The sequence below is a fragment of the Cebus imitator genome, unplaced genomic scaffold (assembly GCF_001604975.1).
Source record: "Cebus imitator isolate Cc_AM_T3 unplaced genomic scaffold, Cebus_imitator-1.0 Scaffold668, whole genome shotgun sequence".
NCBI lineage: Eukaryota > Metazoa > Chordata > Mammalia > Primates > Cebidae > Cebus > Cebus imitator.
The window spans coordinates 571,469-582,004 of record NW_016107983.1 but is presented as its reverse complement, the minus strand read 5'-3'; the positions used below and the strand labels follow the sequence as shown (position 1 = coordinate 582,004).

Below are 10,536 nucleotides of genomic sequence, written 5' to 3'. Positions count from 1 at the left end.
TGACTTGAGAACCTTGCTGTCATGGAAGTGCCCCCCACTCAGGATCTATAACTGGACCTAATAACAAAAGTAGGGAGCCTTGTGTCAAAAGGACTTACCACTGTTTCCAAACAGTGTGCTGCCTTGCCTCTGGCAGAAACATCCTTGGATACAATATGAAGGCATTTTTTTTTTTTTTTTTTTTTTTTTGCTGAGGCTGACCCATACTTGCCTGCAGTTCTTTCTAGTTTATGAAGTATTTTCTAAGCCATTACTTTGAGTTTCAGAATAATTTTTTTTTTGTTTTGAGACAGAGTCTCTGTGTCACCCAGCCTGGAGTGTAGTGGTGCAATCTCAGCTCACTACAACCTCTACCTCCCAGGTTCAAGTGATGCTTATGCCTCAGTCTCCCGAGTAGCTGGGACTACAGGCCTGGGCCACGAGGCCCAGCCAATTATTTGTATTTTTAGTAGAGATGGGGTTTCACTAGGAAGGAACTCAGAAGCTCAGACACACCTTGTCCCACAGTAGCCAGGAGCCCTGGAAACAATCCCCAATGTGGAGTTGGATGTGTTGGTTTTGTGGCCACAGTTTTAGCTGTGGTTTCAGTGTTCTTGTGCATAAAATATGGGTAACTGCATAAAAAAAAGCTATTTTGAAGCACCAATAAAGCAAGGTTGGTGGAAGCATTTTGCAAGCTGCTAAGCGCTGTCCAAATGTTGTATCCTCAGACTTTACATGTCACTGAAAGTGTTTCTGAGTTGTGCTAAAGGAATCCATGTGGAAGGTGAAGAGAATTTATGCCTACAGTCATGTCCTTGGGCTGCATGTACACTATTTGACTTTGAACTTAATTTCTTGAATTACCTTCACTGCTTGAGGAGCTGTGTCCATCATTTCCTGCAGGCCACGGCTGTGGCCCCCATTTGTGTGGGTTGACAAGGGCTGGGGTAGAGGTGGGGTGAGCAGTTTGTTAGAGACCTCCCTGAAAGCCTTGCTGCCAGATCTCAGTGACATGAGGAAGGTTGTATGGAAATATGTGACTTTCTGTTGTGGAATCTAGCCTGGAAGAGTGAAGAGTGGCTATGGGGTGACCAGAGAGCACTTGCTTACCTGCGTATGGGTATCCCAGCTCCACTTGATTGCCACCTTCGGGGAATGCAGTGCAGTGTAGCTATATCTTCAGACTTTCCTAGAAAAGTCTGAAGTCCATGTATTTTCAAAATGTGAAACTCGATTTTCATCTTCAGGGCAATTCTACTGCCTGGGTGGAGTCAGTGCCTGAGTTGGCTGTGTAGCTTTGGGCCACTGCTCTGGACTTCAGTTTTCTCATTTAAAATTGGTGATCCACCTGAGGTCAGGAGTTCAAGACCAGCCTAGTCAACATGGTAAAACCACATCTCTACTAAAAATACAAAAATTAGCTGGATGTGGTAGAATGTACCTGTAATACCAGCTATTGTAATCTGCTGAGGCAGGAGAATCACTGGAACCTGGGAGGCGGAGGTTGCAGTGAGCCAAGATGGCGACATTGCTCTCCAGCCTGGGTAACAGAGACCCCAATCTCAAAATAACATAAAAAATGAAAATTGGGCCGGGTGCGGTAGCTCATGCCTGTAATCCTAGCAGTTTGGGAGGCTGAGGGGGGCGGATCACCTGAGATCAGGAATTGGAGACCAGCCTGACCAACACAGACAAACTCTGCCTGTAATCCCAGCTACTCAGGAAGCTGAGGCAGGAGAATCGCTTGAACCTGGGAGGCGGAGGTTGCAGTAAATCAAGATTGTGCCATTGCCCTCCAGCCTGGCAGTAAGAGTGAAATTCTGTCTCAAAATAATAAATAAAAATTTTAAAAAAATTGGTATTCCAGCTGGGCAACATAGTTAGACCCTGTGTTTACAAAAAATACAAAAATATTTGCTAGGTGTGGTAGCTACACTTGTGGTCCCAGCTACTTGGGAGGCTGAAGCAGGAGGCTCAATTGGGCCCCGGAGGTTGAAGCTGCAGAGCGCTGTGGTCGTGCCACTGCACTCCAGCCCGGGTTACAGAGCAAAATCTTGTGTTAAAAAACAAAATAATAAAAATAAAATAAAATTGGTGACGGTACCACCTTACTTGGGTCGTAAAGACATAAAGGAGAAAAATGGAATCCTCAGTCTGCCACATTGGTCCTGGCTGCAGGAATCCGATGGAAACGCTAGCTCCTTGTATTCTGGGTTCCTATTTGGTAACATGCAGGCTTGGGAGGTTGTAATCCTGCTTGCCTTGGGGCCGGCCAACCATTGGATTAAATGGAATAACGGGATTACCTAGGCCTTTCTTTTTTTTTTTTTTTTGAGACGGAGTTTCGCTCTCGTTACCCAGGCTGGAGTGCAATGGCACGATCTCGGCTCACCGCAACCTCCGCCTCCCGGGTTCAGGCAATTCTCCAGCCCCAGCCTCCTGAACCTAGGCCTTTCAAGTTTTGTGGTCAAGGAAATAACAAAGGAGTTTTGCGGATTAGGAAGAACTCCCCCACCTCGTCCTTAAACTCAAGAGTTAAGTGGTTTATGTGTCTTTAAAAAAAAAAAAAAAAAGTTTCAACAAAAATAAATAGGGCCGGTCGAGGTGGCTGAGTCTGTGATCCCAGAACTTTGGGAGGCCGTGGCGGGCAGATCTCTTGAGCTCAGCAGTTGAGACGAGCCTGGGCCACAGAGCAAGACCCATGTCTCAAACAAACGAAAACGAAACACTGGCCGGGCGCGGTGGCTCATGCCTGTCTGTAATCCCAGCATTTAGACAGGTCGAGGCGGGCAGATTACCTGAGGTCAGGAGTTCGAAACCAGCCTGATCAACATGGCAAAATCCCGTCTCTACTAAAAATACAAAAATTAGCCGGGTGTGGTGGCACTCGCCTGTGATCTCAGCTACTTGGGAGGCTGAGGCAGGAGAATTGCTTGAAGAGGGGGCGGAGGTTGCAGTGAGTTCAGATCGCGTCACTTCACTCCAGCCTGGGAAACAAGCGAGACTCTGTCTCAATTAAAAAAAAAAAAAAAAGAAAGAAAGAAAGAAATCCAAACACAAATAAATGGATTGATTTGAAGGAAAAATTTTAAGTAAACAGAAGTACAAATGCGATGTCCGTAGTCAAGGTGGTGCCAGGGAACCGAAGATCGGATAACACCAAGGTCTCATCGTCCCTGCCGAGCATCTCTGGGGGAGGCGGCAGAAAGGGCGCAAGAACAGGGCTTGGAGAGCACCAAGGTCCAGGGAGAGGGCGGGCTACGTTCCAATCCCTCGGAGCCGTGCTGAGGGCCTTGGAGGACCCCACTAGCCCAACCTCAGAAGCCTGACTTCTGCCACTTCAAGCGACGCAACCTTGGGCTGCGAAACTTTCTCCGGCCCAGTTTCCTCTTTTGGGGCATGGGGAGGAGGAGGCTGCCAATGCTGGAATGAAGCGCACGAAAGCGAGAGATTACCGCCTCGACGAGAGTACAGTACAGTCAGGCTCTCCCAGCGCTATGCTGTGGCTGCAGTCCGGCCAACCTGAACTTGGCGCCGTCCCGCCCGGCTTCGGGAACCCTCCGCAGGGCAGAACCCGTTCTAAATGAGGACAAAGCCCGCCCGGATCTAGAGCGCGCGCGCCACCAAGCCCAATGGGAGGCTGCTATCAGGCTGAGTGACGGGATTGAACAGCCAATGAGCGTGCAGTTTGTTGCGAAGTGGGGGGCCCCGGCTCCGGCATTATAAAGGGCGCCACGAGTCGGCATTGTCAGGCGGCAGCACCGCGCGGGCGGGAGCTCGGTTGTGGGCTGGCTGGTAGGTTCTCGTGCGGTCGCGGCCCGGGAGAAGGAGACACAGCTGGAAAAGCTCCGTCGCGTGACTGAGGGGAGGCCTCAGCAGCGCGAGCTTGAGTGCGGCCGAGCTCGCGGCGCCTTTCCCTGCGGGTGGGGACGAGCGGGCCCCGCGGCGTCATCGGCGGCGAGGTGAGCGGCGGGCGGCGGGCGGCGGGAGGCAGGAGGCAGGCGGGAGCCGCACCGGCCTGACGCGCTGTCGCCGCTGGTTGCAGGAGCCGCCGCGCTTCGGCCTAGGATGTCGGAAGCGGGCGAGGAGCAGCCCATGGAGACGACGGGTGCCACCGAGAACGGACACGAGGCCGCCCCCGAAGGCGAGTCGCCGGCCGGGGCTGGCGCGGGCGCCACGGCAGGGGCTGGAGGCGCGACCGTGGCGCCCCCGAGCGGGAATCAGAACGGCGCCGAGGGCGACCAGATCAACGCCAGCAAGAATGAGGAAGACGCGGGGTAGGTGCGGCCGCGGGAGGACGGGGGCGCCGCCTTTGTTCCGGGGCCGCCTTTTGTTGGCGCCACGCGGCGGGGGGAGGGGCGGCGGCCTGGCTCGGGTCGAGGCTGGGGCGGCCTACGGATCGTCCCCGCCGCACTCGCGGGCCGGGCCTGGCGCTGCCGCTCGCGCTGGAGTTTGCAGGAGTTTGTTGGGTCGACTTTGGCGCCGCCCCAGGGCCGCTCGCGCGCTGCCTGGGCCGAAGCCGGCGCAGGGGCGGGCGGCCCGGAAGAGGGAAAGTGCACGGACCCGGGGCCCCGCGGCAGCTCCTCGGGCCGCCCCGGGGCTGCGTGGGCGGAGTTGGCGTGCTTCGGCCCCGGACCGTCCTCCTCCGCCTCTCTCGGGGGCGGAGTCGTGTTCTGAACCCTGGGCGGGCTTGGCCCCCGGGAGCCTCGAGTTCCTTGAAATTAGTTCTCAGGAGGTGGTGAAGACGCTGGCCCTTTGATACATGGTTGTAGAACACATGAATTTCCAGGTGTGAGTGGTCAGGGCCCATACGCCTGGTGAGCTGGTCCTTTCTTTGCTTCTCACAGCCTGGGGCTGCAAAGCCTTGTTAAGCCTTTAGGGTCCTGGTTTGGTTGAATTTGGAGGGTAGTGGAGATTTAACATCCTTCAAACGTGCACCTTGAAGACTCTTAAGGGTCGCTGTAAACTTTGTGCGAGCTTTGCCAGGGCCAGTCCTTCCCAAAATCACAGCTTGCTTAAGACTTGTTGCCGTGTGTCTCACTCTACCATTTCAGAAAAATGTTCGTTGGTGGCCTGAGCTGGGATACCAGCAAAAAAGATTTAAAAGACTATTTTACTAAATTTGGAGAGGTGGTTGACTGTACAATAAAAATGGATCCCAACACTGGACGGTCAAGAGGGTTTGGGTTTATCCTGTTCAAAGATGCGGCCAGTGTGGAGAAGGTAAGCTGGGTACTGGATTTCAGCAGTCTCAGTGGAAACGATTTGAATTCTAAGAGGACACCTTTCCTACAGCATAACTAGTTTTTTGTGTTCTGCATGTGGTTGAGTGCTTTGGGCAAAGCCAGAGGTTAGGTTCCAGTTTTTGAGGGGATAAAAATAAAAGTTGGGAGTCAAGAGTATGTGCTGGAGCGGTTTGGGAAGATTATAGTTGACAGTATCTTTTATGTACCTATTCTGGGTACCGTGCCAAACATCTGGGAGGATTACAAGAGAGTCCAAAATTGCTATGAGATAGACTTTTAGCCCCATTTTATAGGACAAAAAGCAAAACCCTAAGGCTCACAGGGATTTAAGTAGAGGAGATCACAGCTAGTAAGGGTGTGGAGCGAGGATTCCATCCCCTGCAGCCCATCTTAAGCCTATGCTGAGTCCCTGCTGCTTTGCTTCTGGAGATGGGCCTCACGCTGGGATTGCATGGGCAGGAAGAGGGTACATAGCATGATCAAAGGCTCAGCGGTGAGGACTGGTTTCTAGTTGTCGAGGTAAACCAGCTGTACTTGAGGTTTGAAGAAAAGTGGGTTGGGAGGTTAATAAGCTGGGATAGAATTTGGAGGTGATGAAACACATTTTTGTATCTATGCTGGTGTCTTTATGGCTTAGAGAGAAGGGCCTTGTCTGGCTCATGCTGTTGAGTCAGAGCCTGACCCCTTTATGTTGGAACAGGTTCTAGACCAGAAGGAGCACAGGTTGGATGGCCGTGTCATTGACCCTAAAAAGGCCATGGCTATGAAGAAGGACCCGGTGAAGAAAATCTTTGTCGGGGGTCTGAATCCTGAAGCCACTGAGGAAAAGATCAGGGAGTACTTCGGCGATTTTGGGGAGGTGAGTGTGGCCCTGGGAGTAGCCCACCAGCCGCCCTAAGACTGCCTTCGTTCTGGTCCTTGGTATCCTTGGCTGGCTAGACCCTCCCAGGCAGGGCTTACTTTTCACTATTTCTTGCCTTCAGTGGGGTCTTTTCTCCTGTGAGTTCCCTGTATTCCCTGGGGTTAGGGAAGTATTGGGCCTGAGTTTGCCTCTGCTTTTTGCAGATTGAGGCCATTGAACTTCCAATGGATCCTAAGTTGAACAAAAGACGAGGTTTTGTGTTTATCACCTTTAAAGAAGAAGAACCTGTAAAGAAGGTTCTGGAGAAAAAGTTTCATACTATCAGTGGAAGCAAGGTAAGGTGTCCCCAGCCCTGCTTGGTCTCCTGTGGTGCTGGAGAGCTGGCCCTTACACTGGTGGGTTAGGGGCTGGGCCACCTGCAGGAGCTCTCCAAGTAAGCATATGCTGCCCTGGTTGGGGCAGTGTTGCCATCCTTCAGAGAATTCCCAGGCTGGGAGGACTGCTAGTAAACAATACAGGATGTGAAGGAGGCAGGAGAAGGTGGCCTCTGAATACAACAGGTTGGGTAGCCTCTTTGGTTCCTCATTTAAAGCCAGAGGTGACAGTGTTCTAGATTCTTGAGTCCAGGGTGTATGAAGCCTGCAGTTAAGGTCTCAGAAGATCCCGGAACTTATGCAACTCACTGATTTTCCTCTGTGGTGAAGTTTTTCTTGCTCCAGAGCCTTTCTGCCTTCTTCTAAACCAAATCTTTGTCCACTTCCATCTGCTTTGAGTACTCTCTTTTTGCTTTGAGACAGGGTCTTGCTTTATTGCCCAGGCTGGGGTGTAGTAACACAATCATGGCTCTCTGCAGCCTTGGCCTCCTGGATGGAAGGGATCCTCCCATTGCAGTCTCTCTAGTAGCTGGGACCAGAAGCATGCACCACCAGGCCTAGCACATATGTTTTTTTAAAGCCGATCTCACTATGTTGCCTGGGCTCAAGCAGTCCTCTGCCTTGGCCTTGTAAAGTGTTGGGATTACAGGCATGAACCATCTCACTTGGTCTTCTGGGCACTTCTTTAAATCAACCCTATACCCAGGCAAAAATCCTTTCAAAGAGGTGCCAGGGTCCTGACCACCTTAAATCCAGGGTCAGCTTTACTTTGAAATGAGTGGAATCATGTGCAGAGAGGTGTAACTCTCCTGAACTCTGGTCAGGGAGAGGGTAGTTCAGAATTCAAGTTGGCAGTTAGGAGTTGAGGGTGTGGCCTGCAGTGGCAGGGTGTGGCAGTTTCTTGTATCTGAGCTGGACTTGGCAGCCAGATGAGGTGGTACAGGTGGAGCTCCTGGAAGTCTCCTGGCTGGGAGTTTGGGAGGATTGGATTAGGATTGTCTTAAATTTTCTGTAAAACGACAAGTCTGAGAGGCAGTTGGGGGGCACTGATTATTACTCCAGTGGACAGTAATAAAGAGGCCTTTTTCTCTGTGCCATAATGGGAAATGGGTGGGAAAAGCCTCTAAGGCAGGGTTTAAGTGAAACTACTGGGAGTGAGTCTTAGGAATAAATATATTTAGTTGGTTGTATTCAGTGTTTTTAATTCAGTATGATAGACTAAATCAGATTGCATTATTTTAATTTGCCAATTAAAGTATGATTGGGGACACTAAAATGTACTATTTTTAATGGGGGTGTGTATCAGCATTTTCCTTAGAAATATGCTGGTCTGGTCTAACTTATTTAAGCAGTAGCACTTGAAAGTACCCCGCCCTACTTGAACCCACCCCCAGTGGACAAAAAGGAAATTGACTTGAGGGGATGCAGATGTCTGGCCTATGCCAACAGCAGACCAGTGGTTAAGAAGAAGGGGTGGGTAGCATTATGGCCTCAGGCAGGCCCCCCACCCACCCTGAGCTTCTGAAAGCTGGCTTTATCTGTAAGAGGGTGGTCAGGGTCACCTTCTCAATAGCGTGTATTTGAATGAGATGAGTTTCTTCTGTAAAGAGAAAAAGATATTAAAACTTCATTTTCTAAGGCCCCTCATTTGAGAAGTCTTATCTGACCTTCATGCCCAGTAGGACCAAGGTGTAGTTCTTGCTCCCAGCCTGTCCTGTGCTCCCCTGGGCTGCAGTTGGCCCCGGTTAGACATGGAGTTGCCCTGGGGCTGTGGGAAAGGGTCTCGGCTGGAAGGCCCTCAGTTTTAGTTGGGGTTCCATGAGCTTTAGCCCACAGGTGGCTTTCCACAGTAGTATATTTTGTTTGTTAAGCAAATGGACCTGATCTACCATCTGAATGTTTGTTGCAGTGAAGGTCTTTGTGCAGTCACTGCCCTGAGCTTGTCCTCCTGGCCTGACCACTGTCCTCTTGGCATTTTAGTGTGAGATCAAGGTGGCCCAGCCTAAAGAAGTTTATCAGCAGCAGCAGTATGGCTCTGGGGGCCGTGGAAACCGCAACCGAGGGAACCGAGGCAGCGGAGGTGGTGGTGGAGGTGGAGGTGAGTAGAACCTGGATGAAGATGGGTCCTGTTTGTCTACCTACATGGAGCCTTCCATGCCTGTCTTGGGGCTCCCTTTGGTGCTGTGCAGCAAGGGTGGGCAGACTGTGGAAGGTGGGGAATGAGCAGGAATAGGAATGGCTCTGGGTGGGGGCTGTGTGCTTGAGGCTGTTGCTGCCTGCTGCTGCCCCTTGGAATGGCTTGGGTGCCCGGGGCAGAGAGCATTTGTGTTATACTCTGGGGAAGGGGACATAATGGATGTCTTGGCTCTGTAGATGTCCTCAGTCTGGAACACCTTTGAGCAGGTAGGCAGAAGGGTGGGTAGGGCAGAGCTGTGCCAGGCGTTTATCCCCTTCCATCCCAGGCCCCTCTGACTCCAAAGCCTGAACTGTATCTTTTTAAAGGCCAAGCTGCCAAGGAGAGTGGGAGTGATCAGAGAGTGACTGAGTGAGTGAGCTGCCTTGTTTACCCTGAGTAAAGTTAGCATCCTGGTCTTTCATCCTTTGCTTGGGTCTCTTAGATGCAGGGTTGGGCCTAGGGCCCTGTACACCAGAACAGCAGCCCCTTGGCTTCTGCCTGAGTTGCCATAGTAACCTGCCACCCAAAGGGCAGGATTTCCTCCATCCTAGCTCCTGCATATGCTAAATGGTCCACGGGCCCCTGTGCCCTGCTCCCCCCACAGGTCAGAGTCAGAGTTGGAATCAGGGCTACGGCAACTACTGGAACCAGGGCTACGGCTACCAGCAGGGCTACGGGCCTGGCTATGGCGGCTACGACTACTCGCCCTATGGCTATTACGGCTACGGCCCCGGCTACGACTACAGTAAGTAGGAGAGACGGAGGCCCCATCCACTCACCGCCCCCAGGGGAGGCAGGACAGACAGTGCAGGAGCCACCGGCAGCAGGGGCTTTGGAGTCAGACAGGCCTGGCTCAGCCATGGGAGCGACTTGGTTTTGAGCCCTTATAGACTTCTAGGTCTTAGTAAGGTGAGGAAGGCAATCTGTTGTCCCAGGGCTGGTAAGGAGCCTATGAAGATGCATATCAAGCGCCTGGCACAGGGCAAATGCTCATAAATAGTAGCTGCTATGGTTGTTCTCATCCCTAGGTCAGGGTAGTACAAACTACGGCAAGAGCCAGCGACGTGGTGGCCATCAGAATAACTACAAGCCATACTGAGGCGGCAGCAGGAGCGACCAACTGACTGCACACATGCTTTGTTTGGATATGGAGTGAACACAATTATGTACCAAATTTAACTTGACAAACTTTCTATGGCCTGTCCCATGTGCATCTTATTTAAAATTTCCCCCATGGAAATCACTCTCCTGTTTACTATTTCCAGAGCTCTAGTTGTTTAGGCAGGGTGTGGTGTCTGAGAGGCCAGAGTGGCATTATGGGCTGATTTTTATTACCAGGTCCCCCAGAACCAGATGGGAGGCTCTGCTTCCTGCTGCTGCTCTGCAGCCTGAACCTGTGGACCCTGGTTGTAAAGAGCAAATTGTATCTTAGGAAACCAGTGTCACCTTTTTTTCACCTTTTAATTTTATATTATTTGTGTCATACATTTCCTGTAATGGAAGTGTTAATTTTACTGTACTTTTTGGTACCTTTTGGGAATCTAATGTATTGTAAGGTATTTTACACGTGTCCTGATTTTGCCACAACCTGGATATTAAAGCTATCCAAGCTTTTGAAATAAAAATTTAAAAACCCCCAAGCCTGGGTGAGTGTGGGATATGCTGTGTGAGACCTCTTGCTCAGGGTGGGGGGTGCCAGGTGCCCTGGACTTGGGGCTTCCTCCCCACAGCAGACTCTTCCCAACTGCAGGCCCAGTTGTTGGCATGCCCATTTTAAGGACTGGCCTCCCTTTAATGAAAGGAGTAAGAGGCTTATGGGGAGTGAGGATGGGGCAGTGAGGCCTCACATCCCCAGCAGGCATGCCCCCTCCTAGAACACCTTGGAACACCAAGCTT

General features: G+C 51.4%; 2 protein-coding genes across 6 annotated transcripts in view; one reads left to right on the top strand and one right to left on the bottom strand.

Annotated features, from left to right (window-relative positions):
- Nucleotides 1–3,668: 3,668 nt before the first annotated feature.
- Nucleotides 3,669–10,281, top strand: HNRNPAB (heterogeneous nuclear ribonucleoprotein A/B). 2 transcript variants are annotated; one of them, XM_017518282.2, is made up of 8 exons: nt 3,669–3,944; nt 4,028–4,259; nt 5,037–5,205; nt 5,929–6,087; nt 6,294–6,425; nt 8,445–8,562; nt 9,245–9,385; nt 9,669–10,281. In XM_017518282.2, the coding sequence occupies exons 2-8, from the start codon at nt 4,051–4,053 to the stop codon at nt 9,737–9,739; spliced, it is 999 nt and encodes a 332-aa protein (XP_017373771.1). In that variant the 5' UTR covers nt 3,669–3,944; nt 4,028–4,050; the 3' UTR covers nt 9,740–10,281. The 2 variants fall into 2 exon arrangements, with proteins under 2 accessions (XP_017373771.1, XP_017373773.1); XM_017518284.1 differs by lacking the exon at nt 9,245–9,385 and having other exon boundaries at nt 9,669–10,280.
- The window catches only part of PHYKPL (5-phosphohydroxy-L-lysine phospho-lyase), a 23,058-nt gene continuing 20,166 nt past the window's right edge, over nt 7,645–10,536 (bottom strand). For all 4 annotated transcript variants that reach the window (XR_001821665.1, XR_001821668.1, XM_017518276.1 and 1 more), the window contains one exon: nt 7,645–8,064. The gene's annotated coding sequence lies outside the window, so the exon portion shown is untranslated. The remainder of the gene's footprint in view (nt 8,065–10,536) is intronic.

Bases quoted from the DNA above. Each gene is read 5' to 3' on its own strand.
- HNRNPAB (XM_017518282.2), top strand. From the start codon at position 4,051: ATGTCGGAAGCGGGCGAGGAGCAGCCCATGGAGACGACGGGTGCCACC. The intron at 4,260-5,036 runs GTAGGTGCGGCC...CTACCATTTCAG, and splicing joins AAGAATGAGGAAGACGCGGG to AAAAATGTTCGTTGGTGGCC. The intron at 8,563-9,244 runs GTGAGTAGAACC...CTCCCCCCACAG, and splicing joins AGGTGGTGGTGGAGGTGGAG to GTCAGAGTCAGAGTTGGAAT.